The following is a 25,397-nucleotide window of genomic DNA, read 5'->3' on the forward strand; positions in this document are numbered from 1 at the left end:
TGGAAGCATGGATCAGACTGACGAATGTCAGAGGGATGGAGGAGGACGGGTGGGTGGAGGGGGAGAGAATAACCAAAGAATTTATATGCATATATGCACAACCCAAGGACACGGACAGATGTCCCTTTTTCTCCCCAATGATCCGTTCCACCCATCCCCTCCCCCTCCCCAGTCCCTCTCCCCACCATTGTCCGTGTCCTTGGTCACCCAGTCAGCCAACATGGGGTTTGTGATGCTGTTAGGGGCTGTGGGTGGCTCAAAGAAATACAACACACAGTCTTGTTATAAATGAGTTGAAGCTATGAATATACAACAACAATACAAAACAGAAGGAAGTAAACGCTGAGTTTGGAAGGTAGACGACATTGAAAAGGCTCAGAGAAAGAAGAGATCAGCTAGGAATGGGGGCAGATCCCAGAGGGAGAGAGGCAGTCAGGGAAGGCTTCTTAAGGAGGAAGCATTTTGGTGGGTGCAGGGTGCCCCAGAGTGCAGGGTCCAAATACAGGGAGTAACCTGAGCAAAGGTGTGGAGGCAGAGGCAACCTGTGCCCACTGCAACCCTCTCTCCAGGGCCTGGGAGCCTGCATATGTGTGTGTAGGGGGAGGTGCTCCTTGTAATGTCCACTGACATTCACTGCTTTGGTGACACTGCTTTAATCACCTTTTAAGGAAGGCATTGTCCTCTTCCATCAGGCCCTGGGCCCAAAGGAAATTCCTTTATCTTCTTTGTCACTAGGACTCAAGCTCCCCCCCCCCCCCCCACACACACACTTTTGAGCAATAGCACCCATTTCCCCTTCAACTTTCCTGGTCATTGTCTCTCTAGAGGTGTGTGTCCCTCTACCCTTAAAGAGAAGCTAGCCACTGTCTCATTTCTCACTGTCCCTGGACTGTCGCTATCTCCTTGCCACCACCTTCCTTAGAACACTGCTCTTTCTGTCCTAGGAAAGCATCTTCTCATCAAGCCTGCCCTGACCATGCCAGCTCCCCAGGGTGTCCCTGGGAGCCCTTGCCAGTGGCCCAGGGGTCAAGCCTCTGGAGATGGGTAGGCCTAGGTTTAAACCCTGTCTCTGCCACTTTCCAGCTCTGCGCTTAGCCTAGTTACTTCCTTCTGTAGAAACTCTTTTTTTCCTACCCAACACCTTTCCCATTCTGATAACCAGCATCTTGCTTCTCCTTTGGGGGAAGCATCCTCTTCTGCTTTTAGCCTTCATAGGTTAAGGGGGGCTGCCCAGTTCACTGTTTGGTTCAGGGATGGGCATGTGATCCAATTGGGACAAATCTTGGGACTTTTAATGGTTAGAAAGGGTCAATCTATTCCCACTGGGATTGATAAGCTAGTAAAACAGAAATCTGAAGCTGGTGAGAGTAGTCTTTGTCACCACAAAGAAAGTCTAATTTATACACATAACCTGCAAATTAAAAAATAGAGAAAAGGAACATAGATAGATAGATTCCTGGTGATGTTGTTTGAGCACCTGGGTACAGCAATGCCTGAAGGCATCCCCAGAGTTTTCAGTTTGTGAACCTATAACGTCTTCCTTTTTTTCTTTTTTTGGCTCAAGCTAGTTTGAGTTGGTTTTTGTCACTTGCCACAAACAATCTCAATTAAAGAAAAACTTAACTTGCAGGCTTGATGAGAGCATTAAATGAAATGACACATGCATAGTACTCGGCAAAAGCGGGTACCACCTGATGAATGGTGGCTTTTGATAACTAACTGAATCTGCCTTCTTGAAGGTCGAATTTCCATAATGTGTAGTTCTATAGTAGTACAAAGCTACTTTTTCTTTCTTTCCACCACTTCGACCAACCTTTCTCTGTGAAATCTCTGCCTTCCTTGACTTTCTTAACCGCAGCTCTGTGTCCTTCCTAAATGTTCAGGTCTTCTTTCTCACCCCACCTCAGGGATGAGACAGGATGGGAGATTCCAGGATCTGGAGTGGGTGATATCTTCTCTGCCTTATGTGCCCATACCCCAGGACAATCAGTATGAACTAAACCCAACCTAAGGCAAAGATTTTCCAAACTTACTTCAAATGTATCCCTCGCAAGGACACCAGGTACTCAGGGAAAGTCTACACTGCCATCTAGTGGACATCTGCAGCAATACCATGAGTGTCAGAATCCTTAACCCTCTGCTGAGAATCCCTCTTAGGACAGTTAATAGGCTGTAAAATCATCTGGTCCAACCTCCTCACTCCTTAAGTGACAAACACCAGGATGAGTGAATTAATGGTGAGCTGAGAGTTCTGTCCCACCAGGCGACATCATTCTCATCTCCAAAGGACTGGGCTCCTGCCCTGCTTCTTCAGCCCTCCACCCCCTGTCCCAAGAGTTAGAATCACAGCAACCTACATTTCCCCTGCTTCTCCCACCTGTCCATGGTGTGGCCCAGGCCAAGGGTCTCCACGGGGGGAGAGTTGACATTTGTGCATCAGTGTGCATGCGTGTGCAGAGGACTTGGAGGGTGGAGGGAGAGGAGACTCAGCAGGTCTCCTGGTTACTTGCTTGCTAGGACTCCCAGAGGAAAGGATTCTTGTCACATTTGCAAACACATACTGCCAAAGCCTGTCAACGCTTCGGTCCCTGATAGTGAAAAACAGTCCAAGAAAGAAAGAGAAACCTACCCCTCTGCCTCCAAGTAATCTGCGTGACCCCACCCTCACTGACTACCTTGCTCTGCCTGCTGTTGCAGGCTGCGCTGACAGAAGGGAGGAGCCTGCCATGGCCTCTCTATGTCACCATGCAGAGGAGCCCTGGAGGCTGGCCTTGGTGTGCCTGCCATCACACACTGATGATGACCCTTTGTCTCCACCCATTCGTGGTCTGAGCCCTGGACATATGACAGTCCTTGTTCCTGGGTTGACACCGGCACCTTCCACTAAAGCAAAGCAAAAAGTGAAGGTCACCTTTCACCCCTGGATGCTTTGGGGACTCAGTCTGGCCCAGGAGTCAAGGAAGAAATAAAGGGCGACCAGAACACTGGAGCAGCTCTGCCAGGACATGGCTCGGATACTGGGAGCAGCAGCCACAGACCCACTTCCCGGTTCCATGGCCCTTCCCCAAACCAAGGGAACCTTCCAGATCAATATGATACTAATCATTTCCCAGTAAAAGGAATAGTTATTTCCAGTTTCTAAAGTTCTCCAATCTTCTATTTTAGACACCTTCAGGTGAGCTTCTGAGCATGTTTCATATTGTGATGACTGAGTCCAGACACACTGACCCCCACTTGTTCAGCCTACATGAGATGTGCTGCCCTTTACAAACAAGCTCCTCCCCATTCAGAAAATCATTCTGAAAGCCCAGCCACCTTGAGCCTTGGGAAAGAACTCCCCATACCCCTCTCCTCCTTTCCCCTGTGGACTCCAAAGCATGCCCCGGCTGGTCTCTGCGATGACCGAGGGGCCAGGCTTGGGGGCTCAGGAACTGCAGAAGCAGTGAAAGGCCCCGGGCAGAGTGGCCCCTGAGCCTGGACAAAGCTCTCCCAATCTGCAATCCGCCTACCCACCGAATCTCCTCCAAGGCTGTGGGGCTGCTCTAAGGAAGGCACATGTTTATGGCAACAGCCATCTGTCACCACCAGACTCAACCCAGATGGCTCTGCACACAGCTTCTAGTCACTGAGATGAGCAAGCTCAGAGGCTCTCATCGTCCAGGCCAGACCTGCTCACTTACCTCCATGGCCTCTGGGAACGTGACATTTGGATGGGGCCATTTGGTGATCTTCTCCCTGTAGTTGTTGCATTCAGGAACATATATGCAGGTGAGATTCTTCAACTCTTCGTAGGAAATGTGAAGGCCCCTACAGAGAGAGAGAGAGAGGTGGTTGGCCCATGTCAGGGTTTTAGGGAGCCTGGGGTTTATAAGGCTTCAGTCTAGCACTGTTGGGAATGTAAAGTCAAGTGGGATTGAATCCTAGACCTGCCACTAACTAGCTATGTGACCTGTGTGGCCGGCCTAAGAGGTACTTAACCTCTTGGTGCCTCAGTTTATTCACCTGTAAAATGGGGATACTAACAGTATCTTAGTACAGGGTTGGTGCTAGAAGTAAGTGATTAGTGCAAAGAGATCAGGAAGTGTTAGCTATCATCAGGGTTTCCTTCTCAAAAAGAACATACATCATAGGCAAACATGGTCAGTGTCTTTAAAGTAGTATTTGATTTATAAGACTAGTATTTAAACATTGCTTTTCAGGAATTTTTTATCACATAAAGAAAGGTTTAGCAAATTAACACAGCCTTCTTCATGGGCACAGACTGTTCTTTCCCCTACACAATTGAGATCCTCTCAATGTTTGGAGGTCCCACCACTTAAGTAATCTACTTCTTTGGGTCAGGTATTGCCCATACCCTAGGCTCCTGAACTACTATTCATTGCACTTTCAAAATGCAAATATCTCTCAGCGGGTGAAATACCTAGTCACTAAGACTATAGTATGCATTTATTTATCTACTTTCTCTCTGAGAAGAATGGGTCTGAACAGCCTGAGTGCTCTGAGGATTGGACTCAATGGGAAGGCTGATCCCACACCACCACCAGGTGAGCCTTAAGGGCTCACCTGTATTTGAAACTCAGAGATGTAAGCCAGGCTTTCAAATAGATTTTTTAAAAATAAAATCTTTGTGTCTTTTTTTTTTTTTACTTGCTTCTTTCTTCTTGCCCTTCCGTGATGTTTTGTCACAAATACCCAGGGTCTCCATAGGGTTTGTCAACTGATGGTCATTGGTGCCAATTCAAAACCAACAGTAATCCCCAATTTGGGTTATGGTGAAGGAGACGACTTCTTCACAGCTCAGCTGTGATACAGCATGACTGTGGAACAGCTCAATAGTGTTACATCTCAATTACGAAGCAGCAAGGCTGCAAGGCACCCTGGGTGTGACGTGGCATGGCTCCTTTCCAGCTAGACAGCTCTGCTCCACTCAGGTAAATTCCACTCCGGCGAGGAGTAAACAGTCTTCGGTGGATAGAAAAAGTGTGCTCTCTGAGCTGGAGGAGAGCTGACTTCTATGCAGAGAAGTCCACATCCCCTGGTTAGTTTGTTCTCATGCAAAAGAGGACCCCAAATCCTCACAATTTGATTGGTCCAAAAAGCACAGTTCTGCCTGGCCAGGCGTGGCTCAGTGGTTGAGCATCAACCTAGGATCCAGGAAATCAAGGTTCGATTCCCAGTCAGGGCACATGCCCGGGTTTCGGGCTCGATCCCCAGCGGGGGCGTGCAGGAGGCGGCCGATCAATGACTCTCTCATCATTGATGTTTCTCTCTCTCTCCCTCTCCCTTCCTCTCTCTGAAATCAATAGATATATTTTTTTTAAAAAAAACACAAAACGCTGTCCTGATTGGTCAGAATGGAGCTGCTCTGATTGGTTGGTGAAGATGCTAATGAGGATATAGCTGTGCAGCTCCAATTGGACAGGAAAAATCTCATTCCTATTGGTTGAAATACAATTCGGGGAACTCCTTTATAAGGGCTGGCTCAGATGGCAGGAACACAGTGCAGGCGGGCAGCTTGCAGGCTTGTGTTAAAAGCTCCTGTTGGCAACAGCTGCTAGGCTCTGTTTATAAATTTTAGCCCAGTTAGCCACCAGGAGCCCTTCTCAACAGGGGCATTCATTCTCAGGTCAACAGATTCACTTGGTTAAGATGATTCATTGAGAGAAGGAGGTGTGAGTCCTCAGCCTTTCCAAATAGCCTAGCATGGCTGAGCAGCTCCGTAGCCCACCATTGGTCACCCAGAGCCGCCCATGGTTTCCTGCTGGGCATGATGCCTGAAGGGGATCCAGTGAAAATTTATTTGGGGTAGTAGACCTGGAGGGGGAGATCCCAAAGTCTGAACCTGGGAGAAAGGCAAGGACAGCTTTCTGGTGAGGAGCCCCACATTCCCCCTTCTGACCCCACTCTTCCAGAGGCTTCTGAGGTCTTATCTAGGCAAAGGCAGCTGGGACATGCAACACTCGTCAGATACAAGATTACTCCTCAGGCCAGCACCCCAATGCCAGCACGCAGGCCAACTGAGGCAGGACAATTCACTGATGCCACGTAGCTGAACCACTGGCTTGCTGAGCAAACTTCCAAGTTTACAGTCATTGCTTTTGGATGGCATGGTTATAATAGCTTTTGAAGAACTTTTAGAGGATGGGTTTTCATTTATCTTCACAGCAGCCTTTCAAGGATCATTTGGTTTGTTTCTACCACAACTCCTGCTGCTGCAGCTTGTGAGAACTGAGGCCAAGAGAGATATAGAGGTGGAGATTCATCACATGGCACAGAACTGGGAAAGGCCAAGGTTCAGGGAGGAGGGAAACTGAGGGCCAGAGGGGCCTTCCCTGGGGAACAAACAGGTCTCGTGTTTTTATCCGGGTAGAGTTGCTGCATGTGCTAAAGTAGTGAAATAAAATCAGCAGGTTGACATTTGGTGAATGGGCCTAAAGCCACTGAGAGTGGACTTGCAAGGTATATGCCAGGGGGCCAGGGTCAGTGCCCCAAGCCCCAGTCACACCCATGGGGCACTGCCAGGCAGGGTGTGAAACTTCCTGTTGCTTGACATAGCAGGACAAGCCAAGGGTCATGCACGAGCCTCTGTCCTGATCAGCAGCTTCAGACGATCAAACCAGCCTAAAAGAAGATCTGGACAAGCCGAAGATGAACGGAATCAAAAATTAAATCTAGTAAAAATACACTTTAAAACTTGCATTCAAGTTCATAAACCTTGAAGGGCTATCTTCCTGCAGTGAGTGCTTGCTCTGCTCACGGTATTCCTTACGTTGGGCATGTTCTAATCTCTACCCCAAGATTTGGGGCAGCTCCTGTTCTCTTGACAAGACTAGAATGCATCCGAGAAAGTGGGGGGAATCTCACCTTGGGCATTATCTGACACTGCAATACAGATGGGGTGGGGGTTCGGGGGAGGAAATGTCATTTATTAGACCACCCCAATAGATCAGGTGCATCACATAATATTATTCCATTTCATACAATAATATCTTGTAGCAGCTACTGTCATTGTTCTCATTTCCCAGATGAGTACACTGAGACCCAGAGAAAGCTAAGGAACTAGCCCAGGTTCTCATAATTCGTGAACTGAGGTAGAAAGAGGGACATGGGTGTAGCAGACAGTGTCCAAGATGCCTCCAATGATCCCTGTGCCCTCGTGTTACCCCTCCCCTTGAATGGGGGCTGGATTTATGACTTGCTTCAAATAAAGAGAATACAACAGAAGTGATAGGATGTCACTTCCAGAATTATAAGGAGATGATGGCTTGTGCTTGGAGGCCCTCTTTCACATGTTCTTCCTCTCAAATCCTTACTTTGAGCTGCTATGTTGTAAACAACCCAATGGAGAGGCCACATGGCAAGGTGACCAAGGCTGTCACAGCCACATGAGCAAGCGCAAAAGCAGAGCACCCCACCAGTCCAACCTTCAGATGAGACTGCGGCCCCATCAGCTTCACTGAAACCTCCTGAGAGACCTTGAGCCAGAGACACCCAGCTAAGCCAGGCCCGGAGGAAATGTGAGACAGCAAATGTGTGCAGCTGCTTCATTTCAGGGTAATTTGTTGTGCAGCAATAGAAAGCGACTACAGCAGGCTTGTCTACACTTTCCCCCCCATACCACACAGCTTCCCCAGGGAGTCACTTATCTTTTCCAGGCTTCTGTTTGACCCTTTGTCCTTGTAAGAATTGGATTAAAGAAAAACAGCTTCCCAGCTGTGCCCTTAGAAACGGCTCAGAATTCCAGCTGCCCGAAAGCAAGGGTGGAGATGAAGCTGCTTTCACAGAGGCACGAGGCTTCTCAGTGGGCAACCCCACCCCCTACTGCATGGTCCTCAATGTGAAAGTGTGGGATGCCACACTTAAAAAAGAGCAATGGGTCTGTGTTCAACCGACCCTTCCTGAAAGTGCAGGCCCAGAGCCAAGGCCCCTGAGGAGGAATTGACAAATGGAGGTGGAAACCCAGCTGTGGGGGAAGACAGGGGCAGGGGGCATGACATCTGTCTCCAAACATTCAAAGGACCATCCTGACCAGGTAGCTCAGTTGGTTGGAGTGTCGTCCCAATACACCAAGGCTTCAGGTTCACTCCTCAGACAGAACACATGCAAGAATCAACCAATAAATGCATAAGCAAGTGGAACAACAAATCAATGTTTCTCTCTCTCTCTCTCTGGCTCTCTTTCTCTCTTCCTCTCTCTAAAATCAATAAACAAAAGAAAAAAGAAGAAAGGCAGCCCCTTTCTTGAGATTAGGATGTACTCTGAAGGGTGGAGATTTTTCAGCACAGAAGAAAGGGCTTTGGGGCCACTTGTGTGGGGCAGCAGGGAGAGAGAAGATAGTTGAGTGGACTCACCCAAACAAAGGGGGTTGTACAACTATGGTTCTTTTGATTCTGAGATGGAGCCAGGGTTCTGACTCTATGTTTTTGTCAGTCTGGAGTAGGTGAGCTTTTGTTCCAGAAGAGCTTTTCTCTTAATGTTTCCAGCTGCTGTCACTATACATAAAATTCCTCCTTTATAGATCAGTCCCTTTAGGTATCAAGTTCTTACTTGAGGAATTTCCTGTTAGACTCTAAATACGCATAGGAGGAGTGGCTTCAGGTTGTGGGGGGTTGTCTCTCGTAGGTCAGAAGCCTGAGCTGAGTAGGTTTCTTGGGGCAGGGCCCCAGCGTAGGATGTACTGATCCCTGCTCAAGGCTCTGATGTGTCCATGATGTGCTCACATTCAGTGATGAGCTTTCATAAGCAAAAATCTCCAGCAGGAATAAAGATAAAGCTTCCTTTTTGCAACAATGATTTACAACCTGAAGACATTTCCTAGCACACAACTTTAGTGTCAGGAGTCTATGTTTCTCAAACTGGTGTGTTCTGGGGAGTCCTAAGAATGGCTCCTGCTATGGTCTGAATGTTCATGTCAACTCCAGTAAGCACACACATCTGATCATTTCTTATGCTTTCCACAGTGTGGGAGACACAGGGAAGCACAGAGGCACCCCACAAGGGGACAGTCACCATGGTCCAGCCCTGCATGCCCTGCCCAGTGGACCTGCCAGCTGTGGGGACTTGACCTTCTGCCTACCGGAGGAAGAAGTCAGTTCACCGCTGAAGTTTCCGCTCAGCAGAGCACCTAGAGGGCCGGCGCCCATGTGTGAGAGGCAGACATATTCCCTCGTTTCTCCCACACAAAACTTCACCCAGGACTGTTTCACTAGAGTTTAAAAAATGTACTGATGGGGACAAAATTTGTTGGGGGGGGGGCTTCAACTACCTAACTTTTTAAGGGAAAAGATGTATTTATCTTTCTAAAAGCAATGTCTGTAAGAATTCAAACATACATGAGAAGATAGAGAAAGAAGTTCCTCCTCCCTCTCTCACTTCTGTTGGCTTCAGTGGGAAAACACACTGGCCACTGGGGGGGTGGCAAAGTGGCTGGGGCAGCCCTCAGGATGACCCATGATGAGTAAGACTGACTTTTCTAACCAGCAGTCTATGAGGAGGGAGCTAAAATCCCACACAGCCAGAGAGAATCTCCTGCCCTGGGAAGGGAAAAATCCAGCCTCCCCACCCAGCCTCCTCCCTGGACAGCAACCAGTGGCCATATCCCCTGAAAGGCCAGCCCATCCCAACACTCTTGGGGCCTGTTACTGAAAAGCAAACAAGCAGCTCTCAAACTGCCACTTTTCTTTAAAATGCCATTTTGTGGGGGGTGGGAGCATTTCAGGCTATAGCGCAGGATGGTCTCTCAGGGTCCCAGGAAGGAGGGTGAGGCCTGCCCCTCAGAGCCCCAGGAAGGGTCAGCCACATCCACATACTGTCCTAGTCCCAGGAGAGCAACCCTCTGGAAGGCAGGAGCCCAGCTCAGAGTCCTCTATTTTCTCAGTGCCGTCCCCATCAAGGTGGTCTCATTCTCTGCCTGTCTGCAAAGGCTGCCTTAGGAGAAGGTGCTCCTCGGTTCTGGAAATACCCTTCCCGAGACCTCTGCCCAGCTGCTTTCTGGGGTCCCACCAGCCTTACGTGCAGAAGACATTATCCTCGGCAGGCAGCTGCTGGTACACACACACGTCCCTTTTGTCCCAGCCTCTGGTGATCATCATTGTGAGGCCCAGAAACAGGGCTGTCGTGACCAGCCTCATTGTCCAGCCCATGGGCACCTGGAACAGAAGGAGACTTTAGCTCTGCCAGCCCCTGTCACCTCGCAAGCCCCACCCCAGGAGCCCACCTGGAGGAACAGAGCCCTCTAGAGAGCAGAGGGAAAGCAGCGGGCAGCTGCTGGGCACAAGTGCTTTAGGAGGACCTGGGCCTATGCCAAATTGGACTCAGTTTGCAGTCTTGGCCGAGGCCCCTCCGCTGTCAGAGCAAGGCTCTTCTGTCACTCAATTCCTGGCTGCCAGGGCCCGGAGCAGGCTGCAAAGCAGAGGTGCTTATACAAGCCCCGGCACAGTGCTGGTGCATGCTGCCCCCTTTCCTGCAGCTCTACAAGCCGCCTTCTCTGGAGACAATTATTTTGGGAGAGTGCTGAGTTCAGCACTGCTGCAAGGTGCAGTCAGACGAGCCCTTCTGTCCTCAGCTGGCCCTTCAGCGCTGGCCTCAGGGCTGAGGTGGCCCTGCCCCACGTGAGCAGCTCCTCCTACACAAGATGGCTGCATCCAAGCACATCCACTACTGGGCAGCCGAGGCTGTCAAAACAAGTGAAGGAGGAACTGTGGGCAGGAAAAGCAGAGCTGTCCAAGAGGCACAGCCCAGCCAAACCCCTGCTTGAATTAAAACAACTAAGGTCAGGTTCTTGCAAGCACCCCAGAACCTGCCCCCAGCCCGAAGCCTGGGGTCACCAGCTTCCCAGGGTTTTCCTTAAAGCCAAAGGAGCAGGCTGGGCCTTGACCAACCAACCACACACAGGGCAAGTGGTGAGGGCAGGGTGAGGAGCTGGTCTGAGGAAGGGGGGCCCAGGGCTGAGACATACGAAACTCCTCCTCAGGAAACAGGCCTGCAGGAAGGGGCGGGTGGGACTCTGATTGGAAACAGAACTGGCAGGGGAAGGTCAAAGGCGGTTCTCCTACAGCCTTTCCAATTGATCTGCTCTATTCTATGAGATAGGGGTGTGGGGAAGTTCACCAGCCCTGAAGGGAGGAAGTCGGAGCTCTGCTCTGAGCTCCTTCAGGCTGCTGGTGGAATGGGAGTGCTATTCCACTCTAACATGCACCAGCTCCCCCTTTCAGAAACAAATAATATGACCTTGTGGCCCCTGTGCCTTGCTAAGGAATATGAGATTATAGCCATAAAGTTATGCAGCTAGATCTTTAGAGAAACTATTTCAGCATAGCTTGCTTTTTGGTTGAATTCCTGCTTTCAGGATTCCAGCTTCCAGCAAAAAGCCCTTCTTTGGGGCTACACTTCTTAATAATGAGACTCCCTGAAGTATGACGAGGGCTCCCCCACAGAGAACTCATTCCCAAGAACTCCCCAACTGGAAAGTGTCTCCTGGTAGCCTCCTCACAAAATGGTTGTGAGAATGAAATGAAATTAATTAGGTAAGGCACTTAGTGAACTACCTGGCACCTAGGGAATGCTCAATAATTTATGGATGGTATAGGTATTCTTCCACAGATCCATCCATTCATTTGCTCATTCATTCACAATCCAACAGGTATTGAGTGCATCCCCTGTGCTGGGCCCATGCCTGTCCCGAGGTATAAGGTTCCTGCCCTCATGGAGCTCACAGGACAGCCAAGCCAGAGGACAGTGCTGCCAGAATGATCGTTCAAGGTCAAGAGTCTCTTGTCTTCAGAGTGGCAGCCACTAGAGAAGCCAATACTTTCCTGGGTGCCAATAGCCCTTAGCACCAGCAATGAATGTCTGTCTGGAGGAGGGGGAGCATCCTCAGTGCAGGGTTGCTCCTGGTGAGCCCACTCACATCGGCAATTCCTCCTCACTCAGTATGCTCCAGGCTTTTATCATTGAATCCTCATGATGATCCTCTGAAGTACCAGAGACTTGGGTAGTAAGTGGCTGACCTGGGACTTGAACCCATGCTATCTCACTCCAAACTCGATGCTCCTTAACCACTCTGCTCTACTGCCCCCTCTTACAGCGTGGTTGTCCTCTCACTTGCTCCACTTCTAGTCCCTTTGTTCTTGGAATAGGCCCAGAATCTTCCACGTAGCCCACACTGCCCTGTTTGATCTGACTCTTCCTGCCTCTCTAGCCTTGGCTCTCTACTCTCCACTGCTCACTTCTTAACTCCAGCTATTCCCTCAAGCTCCTTCTTGCTCCAGGGCCTTCCTATGCCCTGCTCCACTTCCCACCCCCTTTTGGTAAATAGCAGAAGCTCATTTCCCTAGAGAAACTTACTTTGACCGCCAGGGTCCATTAGATTTCAGTTAGACAGAATTGGAGCCCTTGAGTCCTTTCCTTACTGTTCTTATATAAATTCTTTTGTAATTATTTGCTTAGTGATTTGCTCATAGTTCCAGGCAGCACTCAGTCTGTGTCTAGCATTCCAAGTGCAGTCCCCAGCCTGTCTAGATGCTTCATAAATTCTTGTTTGAATGCCTGACAGACTTGACACTTCTGTTTCTCATAGTCCTTCTATTCACTCAATAGCTCCTAACGCTCTATAAACATCTGTAGGAAACTAACCACACAGGTTGGCACCTGGCCCTGGATTCCTTTTGCTTATTTATCGAACCTTCTCTGGCTTGTTTTCCTACAGAGATATCTGACAGAATATAGTGGTTCTTGGTATTTTCAAATCTGATATTTCTCTTGGGGGTTCACAGGATTTTGCTTCATGTTCAGTCTTAGATCTAGGAGGGGCACATTCAGGGCCAGGGAGGCACAGCTCCTCCTCCCCATCACCAGTCTGTTTTACTCAATTGACTCACTTCTGGAAGCTCCCATCTCCAGATCCATCTCTGAAGCCCCTTTTTCTTATTTCAGTCACCTGGGCTGGGATGATTTCCCGACATCATCAATCAGGACAAACCTGTGAGCTTTTTGAGATGCCTTGATCCATCCAAACCCCGGGATCTGCTGGACCAGTGCTGCTGAACGCTTAAGTCCCTCTCTCATCCCTCCAGGCCTCCTGTGCCTGACACTCCCTGTCACTACCCAGGTGTCATCTCCTTTCTTTATCCAGACACAGACTCTTATCCTTTCCCTTTCTCCTAAACTTTTCCACTAATGCCCTCTAGAATCTCTGAACTGTAGTGACCAAATTCCTCCTGGATGCCAGGGGAACCAACCATGTGATTGGAGGGTTGAAACTTCCATTCCCCACCTATCACCACCACCCTCACCCCCATGGAGAATCAATGACTAGTAGCCAATGATGTAATCAATCATACCTATATGATGAAACTTCCATAAAAACCAAAAAGGACAAGGTTCAGAGAGTTTCCAGGTTGGTGAACACATGGAGATTTGGGGAAAGTGGCACACTCCGAGAGCATAGAAACTCTATGCCCCTTCCCACATACCTTATCCTATGCATCTCTTCCATCTAGTAAGTAAAATGTTTCTCTGAGTTCTGTAAGCCACTCTAGTAAATTAATCAAACCCAAGGAGGGGGGTCATTGGAACTCCTAATCTATAGCTAGCAGGTAAGAAGCCCAGGTGATAACCAGGACTTAAGATTGACATCTGTGGTATTTTGCTATGAAAGCCTGGAAAACTAATACATTTGTCTTGTTCCAGATCCTCAGGAAAATTTTTTCAGTCTTTTACTATTGAGTATGATGTTTGCAGTGGGGATTTCATATATGTTGTCAGCAGGGTTGGTTTCTCTTGAGGCCTCTCTCCTTGGCTTACAGATGGCCACCTTCTCTCTGTGTCCTCACATAGTCTTTCCTCTGGTGTCTCTTTGTGTGTCTAAATTTTCTTCTTATAAGGATGCTAGTAGGATTGAATTAAGACCTATCCTAATGGTCTCATTTTAACTTAATCACTTATTTCATCACTTGTATCTTCAAATACAACCATATTCTTGGCACTGGGGTTAGGGCTTCATCATGTAAATGCTGGGACGGGGGTGGGGACACAATTCAGCCCATGATAATAAGGATGCCCACTTTCACTACTTCTATTCAACACACTATTAGAAGTTCCAGCCAGAGCAATTAGACAAGAGAAACAAATAAAAGGCAAATTGGAAAGGAAGAAGTAAAGTTACCTCTGTTTGCAGATGACATGATTTTATATAGAAAACTAATAATTCAAACAAAGCTAAGAAGTGAATTCAACAAGGTTTCAGAGTACAAACTCAACACACAAAAATCAGCTGCATTTTCATACATTAACAAAGAACAATTTGAACAGAAATTTAGAAAAGAATTCCATTTACAATGGAATAAAAAAGAATAAAATACTTAGGAATTAACTAAGGAGGAGAGAGACTTGTACATGGAAAACTACAAAACATTGCTGAAAGAAATTAAAGAAGACACATATAAACGAAAAGAAATCCTGTGTTCATGGACTGGAAGACAATGTTGTTAAGATGCCAATACTACCTAAAGCAATCTACAGATTCAGTGCAATCTCTATCAAAATACCAGTGATGTTTTTCACACAATAGAAAAATCCATCCTAAAATTCATATGGAATCTCAAGGGAACTCAACTAACTAAAACAATCTTGAAAAGAAAAATAAAGTTGGAGGAATCACAGTTCCTGATTTCAAAAGTTACTACAAGTTACTTTAAATGTAAAGGCACAGGGTGGCTAAATGGATAAGAAAACAAGCCCATACATAAGCTGCCTACACAAGACCCACTTTCAGATTGAAAGACACACAGAGACTGAAAGTAAAGAGATGGAAAAAGATATTTCATGCAAATGGAAATCAACAAACAAAAAAAGTTGGGGTAGCAATACTTACATCAGACAAAATAGACTTTAAAACAAAAGCTATGAACAAGAGACAAAGAAGGACCCAGCAATTCCATTCTGGGTATTTATCTGAAGAAACCCAAAACACTAATTTGAAAGGACATACGCATTCTTATATTCATTGCAGCATTATTTACAATAGACAAGATATGAAAGCAACCACAGTGTCCATCAATAGGTAAATAGAGAAAGTTGTGGTACATACATGTAATGAAATATTACTCAGCCATAAAAAAAGAATGAAATCTTGTCATTTGTGACAACATGAATGTACCTATAGGGTATTATGCTAAATGAAATAAGACAGAGAAAGACAAATACCATAAGATTTCACTTATGTGTGGGATCTAAAAAACTAAATGAACAAACAAAATAGAAACAAAATCAAAAATACAGAAGACAGAATGAGGGTTGCCAGGTGGAAGGGAAGTTGGGAGAACAGGTGAAGGAGATGAAAGGATTAAAAAGTACAAATTGGCAGTTACAAAATAGTTACAAGGATGTAAAGCATAGCATGGAGAATATAATCAATAATATTGTAATAGCTATATATGGTGCTAGATGGGTACTGGAAATATTGGGGGATCACTCTGTAAAGTATATGCTTGTCTAACCACTATGCTATATACCTGAAACTAATAAAATATTGAATGTCAACTGTAATTGAAAAATAAAAAATATATATATAACAGGAAAAAATCCCCTAAGTCTCCCAAAATGCATCTGGGCCATATTTTTTTGTTATTGACTACTATTTATAGCTTTTTATGCAGCATTGATATCAGATAACCAAGTTGGAAATTGTCCTGGAATGTAAAATATCAAAATGTACTTTCTTTTGTTGTTATTTTATGAAATTCTTGCTTTCCTTCTATTGTATTTTCAACTGTAGATCTTTTAACTTATCAAACAGAAGATACAGGAATTGGTGGTGGTGACAGGGCAGGGTATAAGGCAATAGCAGAGAGAGCTCCAGAATCCTATTTTTTAGCAGGTACATTCCCTAAGAATGAGGAAACTAGGAGAGTGTCTATGGGATAAGCCCGGCGATGCCCCTGCCCCAACCACTCCTTCAGTCCAAGGGTTCTGTTAGACTCTGGCAGGAAGTTGGGGCCCTGGGCCACTTCTTTCCAGGGACAAAAATTCTCCCTTCCAGGAGCCTCAGTTTATTGGTCTCAACCATTAACTAATAAGCCCATTTCTTCAGCCACAAATTTTATTAGCAAATTACTTCATCCACAGGACAGAAGGCCCAGTGGCATTTTTCAGATTCATTTGCTGCCATCCTCAGAAGGTTGAAAATTTGTCTGTCCTCATGGAGTTCAGAATTGAACTCAGAGCCTACAGAGCTGTGTATTTACCCCTTCCTTTCATGAACAGATCCAATCTCTAGTTCTCCTTACATGTCTAAGGATGGGAGGAAATAGGATTCTTCCTTCCATGGAAAGGGAAATCGGGACCCCCACAAAGGATGGAAATTTCCTAAGTCTGTTGGAAGTAAGGCCTGTCTGAACTGAAATCAGCAATGCTCATCCTAGTCCAGAACTCTAACAGCAAGAAATGTGTCAAAGTGCCCTTTTTTGGGAAACGTAGATGCTCAGAGACAAGCATGCAGAAATGCCACAAGTCGCCTTAAATTATCAGAGTGAGGAAACCAAAATACCACCCTAAACACTAACTCCCTTAAGTTCTCCAGGTCACAGCTCTGTCCAGAGGTGTGCTCATTCTCTCTGTCTCTCTGACTGGTCCTTATGGAAAGTCCCTCCTCACACTGATGGGGAAGAGCCCCTGTCACTTACCCGGAGCAGTGTGGGAGTTGCTGGGTGGTGACTGCGGGGAGGTGAGAAATCTTGGCAGGTTTCTGGGCTGAAAAAGATGAGAATTCAGTTCCCTCCAGGATGCCCCACAGTTTAGGCCCTTAAGGCAATCAGAGTCTGACAGTGTTGAAGATGTGAGGGTGTCAGGGGCAGTTCCTGGAGTGGCAGGAGAGGAGAATGCAGCAGTTGGTCGTTGGGGAGGCAGTTGGAGAAAGTTCTAGAAAGTTCCAGGGAGGAGCTAATATGTAGGGTGGGAGAGAATAGGAAAAGAAGGTATTAATCTTCCTTGCTCAGTTATGAGTTCATCAAGAGCATGTTGTTCATTTTTGTATCTTGGGTGGGTTTTTGGCCTTTCTCCTTCCAAAGATTCAAAGGAAAAGAGTGGAAACCACAGAGATGATTGATTATCTTACCATTTCTCCCACCTTTCAAGATACACTGTGAGACATGAGGGAGAGGCACTAGAGAGGCACACAGAGAATGCCAAGGAAGGACAGAGGGAGAAACCATTGAGACCACTCTGGAGAGATGAACAGCATTTGACTGCATAGAGCAAAAGGTACATGAACACTAGCAGGAGAGAGATGGGATTGGGAATCTCATGCCAAGCAGCACAAGAGTCCCTTCCTCAATGAGTGTGACCTGGAGCCTCAGAAGATCACAGAACAATCCTGATTCAAGTCCAGGGCCTGCCAGGCCTGCCAAAACTCAGCAGGTAATGTTCTACCAGAATGGGCAGTTGATGCTCCTGTAACAGGCAACCAACCCAGAACAAGTCCCTGGTTTTCAGGAGCTGGGTTTCCTGCTGTGTTTTTAATGACCACATCTGGGACCATGGCCTTGGTTTCCTTCTGGAAAATTTCTCCCAGGAAATTCAGGGAGTCAGTGGAAATTCATGTACTCCACATGAATTAAGTCAGAATCTCTGAGGGTGAGGCCTAGACATCAGTATGTTTTAAATGCTTCTCATGAGATTCTAATGATCAGTCAGGCCTGGGAATCACTGTATTAAACACAGATTGGTGGCAGGCACTTGCCAGATGCCCAGGGTACAAAGATGAACAACATGATCTTGATGAACTCACAGCTCAGCAAGGAAGATTAGCATCAAAACAAACAACCAGCCCGGCCAGTGTGTTTCAGTGGTTGAGCATCAACCTATGATCCAGGGGATTGCGGTTCAATTCCCAGTCAGGGCACATGCCCAGGTTGCCGGCTTGATCTCCAGCAGGGGGCATGCAGGAGGTAGCCGATCAATGACTCTCATCATTGATGTTTCCATCTCTCTCTCCCTCTCCCTTCCTCTCTCTGAAATCAATAAAAATATATTTAAAACAAACAAACAACCACAACAAGATTGCCAACAGTGTGCTGAGTTCAGCCACAGAAGCATACGTAGGGTGAAGAGGAGAGTATAGTAATCCTGTATTGTATTTTATGCATTCTATCTTGGTTTGATATCTTGAGGGCCTTGCTGACTGGGGAGAGACTGCTCTTCCCAAGGTTAGCTGATGCCTAGAGATAGTGAGCAAGTCTCCTTGAAACATACCTTTCATATACAAACCAATCTCAAGTCTGTACCACAAACACCTCCTTTGTCTAACTCCCACCCACCAAGCCAATATCTCCCTGCCCTAATCACCCCAGGGCCAGGTACCAGATAACTAGAGGTCTCCCCTATAACCCAGAGCCTGCTGATATTATTCAAACTACTTCACCCTAAACTTCTTCAGCTGTTTCACCTGCCTCACCACTTCCTTACCTCAGAAAACACAATAACAGCTCTGGGACATGCATGCTCCTCATTCCTTCTGTCTCCCCATAGATTCTGGTACTTTCCCAGGTGGTGTGGTATGGTCCTTTATCTTGGAAACTATAATAAATTCTTCTTTCAATGGCATTGACGTCTCTGTGTCATCACTTGGTCACCTCTATAAATTAAAATCTCACTATTACAGTCAAGACAGAGGCTATGGTTATCTTATAGGAATGATGATCAGCAAAAGCTTTGAGAAAGGAACTGGAGAAGGGTATCTCATATGCAAAGGAACTGAGGCTTAGAAGGGCCCCAGGTGGACTAAAGCGATGGAAATGCTGGAGCGCTGAGCACAAGTAACCAAGTGGAGTTAGGATGGGAACAGCATGCAGGTCTTAGGCTGGATCAGAAAATCTCAGGGGCGTATTCTTTAACAAGATCGGTGGCGTAGGTAACCAATGTACCCACCACCTCCCACAACCACATCAAAATTACAACTAAAATACTGAACCATCACTCAGAACCTCCTGAAATCTGGCTGAACAGAGAAGCCCTACAACCAGGGCACTGAAGGAGCATTGAGACCGGTAGAAGGGGTGGAGACGCAGGCGGATTGGGGCTGAATCCCAGGGACGCAGACACGGGCCCACAGCCGGTGCCGCGGTTTAAACCCGGGAGGGATAACTCAGAGGCAGACGTTTCCCGGAGGAGTGAGGGGTCCCACCCTCACATCAGGGCCCCCAGCCCAGGGCTCCAGAGCCAGGGAGAGGTCCCAGAACTTCAGGCTGTGAAAACCAGCGGGGACTATGACTGAGGGTCGCAGAGGCTGCGGGTGTCCCAGGCTTTCCTCCTAACGGGCCCGCGCATGGACTCAAATGCACTACCTCTGAGCCCAGCGCCGGGCAGCAGCTTGAAAGGAACCTGGGACATTCGGGGAGGAATTAACCTGCCTGAAATTGGGGCAAGAGCTGGAGGGGCGGCTTTCTACCAGGCAGAAGAGCTGGCAGAGGCCACTGCTCCTGTGGCAAGTCCTCCCGGCACACAGCTGGCAGGCAGGCGCCATATTTGAATTGTCATCATGTGACTCACAACTTAGGCCCCGCCCCCCCAATTTGCAAGCTCATCCAAGCCATTTCTGGGGGCTTTTCTATGTGAGTGGCCCCTCGAGTTTCATGCTTAGGACTTTCCTAAAATCTCTCAAACAAGCAGCAGCAGGCCCCATACAGCTTGATAAGTGGCCCCAGGCCTGGCACTAGCAGCAGCCTGCACTGGCTCATAGCTTGGCCTCTCCTGGACAACGCCAAGCCCAGCACAAGTAGCAGCCAACTACGGTTTGCTGTGTAGCACATGCTGGGTGGCCCTGAGCAAGGCCCTGGCAGGAGGCTCCAGAGGCAGTGCACCTGATGGTCAGACTCGACCACGCTGGATTACAACCCCACCACATCCACAAGCGACACACTCAAGGAGTGCACTTGGTGAACACCAAAGCCCCACTGAAGTAAATCCTGCTCCATAGTGGTGTCTCTAGCACAGCAGCTCTTTGGCTGTAGTTGCAGCTGGTCCTCACAGCTGATTGGCTTGGGGGTCAATTCTTCCCAGGGATGCCAACAGCAACCAAGGCTAAACTACAGCAGGACAGTGCACACAGCCCACACAGGGGAGCACCTAGAAGGCTCAGCTCAGGTGACTGGGGAAGCTGAGCCACTGGACCCTACAGGACACCTACTACACAAAGCCACTCTACCAATTCCAGGAGACAGAGCAGCTCTACCTAACACATCGAAACAAACATCTGGAAGCAGCCAAAATGTGGAGGCAAAGAAACATGTCACAAAGGAAAGAACAGAAGAAATCTCCAGAAAAGGAACTAAATGAAATACAACCAAGCAAGCTACTAGATACAGAGTTCAGAATTATGGTTATAAGGATGCTCAAGGATATTAGTAAGACTATTATGAAAACAAGTGAGACCATAGATGACATAATAAAGTACCAATCAGAAATTAAGGCTACACAAACTGAAAAATAATTTACAGGGAATCAGCAGTAGAGCAGAGGATGCTGAGAATCAAATCAGCAATTTGGAACATGAGGAAACAAAAAACAACCAGCCAGAAGAGCAAAAAGAAAAAAGAATCCAGAAATATGAAGACAGTGTAAGGAGTCTCTGGGACAACTTCAAGAGGCCCAACATTCATATTATTGGGGTGCCAGAAGGAGAGGAAAGAGAGCAAGAAATTGAAAGCCTATTTAAAAAAATAATTACAGAAAACTTCCACTACCTGGGGAAAGAAATAGACTTACAAGCCCAGGAAGCACAGAGGGTCCCCAACAAGAGGAACCCAAAGAGGCCCACAGCAAGACACATCATAATTAAAATGCCAAAGGTTAAAGACAAAGAGAGAATCTTAAAAGCAGCAAGAGAAAAGCAATTAGTTACCTACAAGGGAGCACCCATGTGACTGTCAGCTGATTTTTCAACAGAAAACTTGCAGGTCAGAAGGGAGTGGCAAGAAATACTCAAAGTGATGAAAAGCAAGAACCTACAACCAAGATTACTCTACGCAGCAAAGCTATCATTTAGAACTGAAGGTCAGATAAAGAGCTTCTCAGACAAGGAAGCTAAAGGAGTTCATCACCACCAGACCAGTACTACATGAAAAGTTGAAGGGTCTTCTTTAAGAAGAAGCTAATGAACAAAAGAACCTGACAAATGAAATAGATCCAGAGACACTGACGCATGCAACAGATGATCATATTTCAGAAGGAAGAGGAAAGGGGGGTGGAAGGTGGGAAGAGATTAACCAAAGAAGTTATATGCATATATGCATAATCCATGGACACAGACAATAACGGGGTGAAGGCCTGAGGAGGGGGTGGGAGCAAAATGGAAAGGGTCAATTGGGGGGAAAATGGGATACCTGTAATACTTTCAACAATAAAGATAAATAAAATTAAATTAAATAATAATAATAAAAATCTCAGGGGCAGCACAGGATGCCTCCTTTGGCCTTGTCACACAGCTTACAACATCTCTAAGAGCTGGACAGAAGGTAAGAGAACATTCTACGGGTAGAGAAACTGGTATGGTGGGGAGCTGATCCTGAAAGAAGATTTTCTTTAAAAATTAAGAACAGAACTACCATATAACCTATCAATTCCTCTTTGGGGTATTTACCTGAAAAATATAAAAACACTAATTTGTAAAGATATATGTACCCCTGTGCCAAGTTCCTTCCTTTTGATGACAATGACAGCTTCCATTCACTGAGTACGACCATGTGTCAAGCAGTGTGAGGGCATGCAACCAGCACTATCTCACTTAGTCCTTCCCGTGGCCCTATGGCCTTGGCACAATTATCCTCATTTTGTAGCTGAAGCTTGGAGTTACACAGTTAGCCAAATCTCAAATCTCTCAACCAAATCTCCCTGAATCCAAAGCCTGTCTTCTTACTCCCGCACTAGAATATCCTGAGCCACCTACATTTCCCAGCTTCAGTCCAAGCGCCCATTGACACAGGCATCCCTTTGTTGCAACAAGCTCTATCTCTGATTCATGATTCACCCAAACTGCAATGGCCACAGGATTATTTGGATTCTCCCTCTTTGACACTTATCTCCATGTCTCATCTTGGCCCTTAGTTCTTTCTGTTGACAGACATTTACTGGGGTCCTCTCTGGGCCAGGTGCTGTGTACCTGTGAGGATGCATCACCCCCTGCCACAACTGTGTGCAATTAGAAAAACGTAAGTGCTAAACTGGGTCTGGAGACAACTTTAATTGGTCCCTTCTGAGAGAGGTGACTGGAATAGCTGCAAATTCAATTTAAACATCCACTGGGCCCATCATGTGCAAAGTATTCTAAACTCTAGGGATTTCCTCCAGGATAAATACAACACAATGTTTGCCTCCACAGTTTAATGGGAAAGATGGGTATTTACTTAACCAACAGTGAAATCAGGCAGCCTGTGATAAAAGCTATAATAAGATAGACCTGTGAACAGACGGACACAGAAGGGAAATGAGACCAGAATTAAGGAAGACTTCACCTGGAGGAGTATTTGCAATGAGTCTCTGAGGCTGCTTATTCTGAGCTCATCCATTTCCCTTGAGGGGGACTGGAACTCATTCATCAAATCCTCCAGCCTGCCTGAGCCCCGAGCTGTGACATCTGATTGTGTCCCTGCAGAGGCTCCTTAGATCAGCGACCCTGAACACCTCATACCTGCCGCTGGCTCATTGCTTCTGGTTGGGCCTACAAAGCACCTCTCCAGCAAGTCCTTGCACCAATCAATCCCTCTGAGCAATGTTTAGTTTGACGGCTGATTGCTTAGTGCTGCCCAGTGCAGGAGTGAAGGCATCCAAGTCATTAGGCCTGAAACCACCAACAGACACCAAGTGTGCTCTGGGAGCTGCCATAAGCCTAGCCCACCACTCGGGCAGACTGTCTTGTTCTATATGTGGCATATACGGGTGTAATTATTTTTCAAAGCAACACCAGGTGGATGTGGGCGGAAAGGCTGGGGAGCCTCATCCTCCATGGCTCTAGAGGTAAAATGGATCTAGTGACCAGAGGCAGTTTTCTGCCCAGGATAAAGCCAGCTCCCAACAATGGGATGGCCTGTCCCCCTCCTGGGCCATCTAGGGAACCACAGGGACCTATCAGCAAATGTTTAGACATAGGTCCCATGGTGCCAGGTTGGGGCCACGCAGAAGGAATTCCACTGTCAGGTCAGGGGTGGATTTGGAGCAGTGGCTTCAACCTGAATTCTGTGGAGCTGCTTCAGGAATGATTCTGCTAGTAAATATTTAAAAACTCACCTGAGCCTGGCTGGCATGGCATCGACCTATGATCCAGGAGATCATGGTTCAGTTCCTGGTCAGGGCACATGCCTGGGGTTCAGGCTTGATCCCCAGTAGGGGGGTGTGCAGAAGGCAGCCGATCAAATGACTCATCATTGATGTTTCTACCTCTCTCTCCTTCTCCTTTCCTCTCTTTGAAATCAATAAAGACATATTTTTAAAAAAAGAAAAGAAAAAAGTTGTTTAAACAAAAAAATAATAAAAATTTTAAAAAGCTCACCTGATTTATTAACTTATTTCTTTTGAGACTTGGCTATCTGCTCATCTACATTCTCTATATGTTATCAATTTTTACCCTCACAGCTACTTCATGAAGTTTGGAGTTATATCCCCATTTTTCAGGTGAGGATAGTAAAGCTCAGAGTGTGTGAGAAACTTGCCGAAGGCACACAGCTGGTGAATAGAAGTCTGAGCCTGAAACTCTATTTTTTTATTTTTTTAATATATCTTTATTGATTTCAGAGAAGAGAAAGGAGAGGGAGAGAGAGAGATAGAAGCATCAATGATGAGAGTCATTGATAGAGCCCACAACCCGGGCATGTGCCCTGACGGGGAATCGAACCCTGATCGCCTGGATCCCAGGCCGACGCTCAACCGCTAAGCCACCCCCGGCTGGGCTGAAGCCAGAGACTCTAGGCTTCTGCTCTTTCCCTCCATGTGCTCTTGATTCTTAGAGCCTCTCCAACTCTAAGCACTGGGACTTGGTGTTTCTGTGTTTATCAGATGACCCTAGACAGCATCATGAATACCTTCCCTCTGACAAGCCCTGTGTCCCACTTTCAGGGTCCCCTCCAGGCCACCAAGGACTTCCCCTGTTGATCCCATGGGAGAGGAAAGCAATCTGGTGGGAGGAATGGGCCTTCCTGAAAGGCCGGCCTGGGTCCAGCCCATTGCATCTACAGTCTGGGTATTTTCTGATAGATGTGAGAGGGAGAGGCTTCTGAAATGAGTGGCTTTAGGGGGGTTTCCTATGCTGGTTGGCCAAGGAAGGAGCACTGGTCACACGGGGGTAACTCTGACTGCCCCTTCTCAGGGAGAGCACCACTGTAGGAGCCACCTCCCAGTTCTATTCTCATGCTTGAGAAATAACATTTTCCCACAATCAGGCACCCCCACTGCACTGCCTCTGAGAGCCCTCTGGCTTACTCCCCACTCTGTCCCAGGGTGCCACTCTTCCCTGCCCCAGAATGCCCTCTGCCCTCCTTTATCTTGCTTCCAAAGCTGACCTCTCTCCAATGCCCACCTCATGCCTATTTCCTTCTTGAAGTTTTCCTTAAGTGGTCCTCTGGGACTATCTATAACTCATAAGCTGACATGTCATTACTTGACTTTCTACCTACACAAGTCTTGCCTTCTCAAGTAGATGGTAAATACCTTGAGAGCAGCTACTCTGTTTTCAGATTGACAGAGGTCCTTGGGAAAACCCTCCTTTAAGGAGCTTGCCCCCCCCCCCATGCGAATGCCACTTGGTAATGAGACTGTCTTCCTTTAGTCACCAAACTGTATACTAAATTAGAAGAGCCCTCAGACCTTGAATTATAAATGACACAATGGCCTCCCCGAGGGGACCCTTGAAGGAGGTTCTTCTCTGCAGGACAGCTAGTCACCACACCCACTGGAGCCCCCACAGATGACCAACTCAAGAGCATGGGGTGTCCAGAAAAGTGCCAGCCCCTCTCTGCCAGCACTGACAATGTACCCCTGCCCACAGTGGGGAGAAGTGGAACTCCTCACTCTCCTCCAGGCTGGGCTCCTCCCTTGTCCCCAACCTGGTTAAGACAGGGGTCAGCATTATGACTTGATTTTTCACCTGTTCACATCTAATGAGTATATCTCTTATCTTGTATCACTTCATGATAGCCTATTCTATCATACCTCTCTGTGCAGGGCCTATGGGGTTAGTTCCACCTGTGAAATTAGGAAATTAGTTTAGAGATGACCAGAGACTTTTACTTTTTAATTTCCCTGCTGCATTTTAGCACTGAGTGCTGCATTTTGCAGGTACTCAGTAAATATCTGTTGAGGGATAAATGGACGAATGGGAGCTTCTGGAAAGCTCATGTCTTTTCCTTTGTTGA

The 25,397-nt window shown here is 47.1% G+C and overlaps 1 protein-coding gene across 1 annotated transcript in view; it reads right to left on the bottom strand.

The window, feature by feature from the left end:
* Nucleotides 1–25,397, bottom strand: part of PEBP4 (phosphatidylethanolamine binding protein 4) — a 211,433-nt gene that overhangs the window by 172,524 nt on the left and 13,512 nt on the right. The window contains exons 2-3 of the mRNA XM_081135308.1: nt 10,012–10,148; nt 3,681–3,807 (exon numbers count right to left, since the gene is read on the bottom strand). Of these exons, the coding sequence (XP_080991434.1) occupies nt 3,681–3,807; nt 10,012–10,148 (264 nt within the window). The remainder of the gene's footprint in view (nt 1–3,680; nt 3,808–10,011; nt 10,149–25,397) is intronic.

Source organism: Miniopterus schreibersii (assembly GCF_964146895.1).
Source record: "Miniopterus schreibersii genome assembly, chromosome: 4".
NCBI classification, from domain to species: domain Eukaryota; kingdom Metazoa; phylum Chordata; class Mammalia; order Chiroptera; family Miniopteridae; genus Miniopterus; species Miniopterus schreibersii.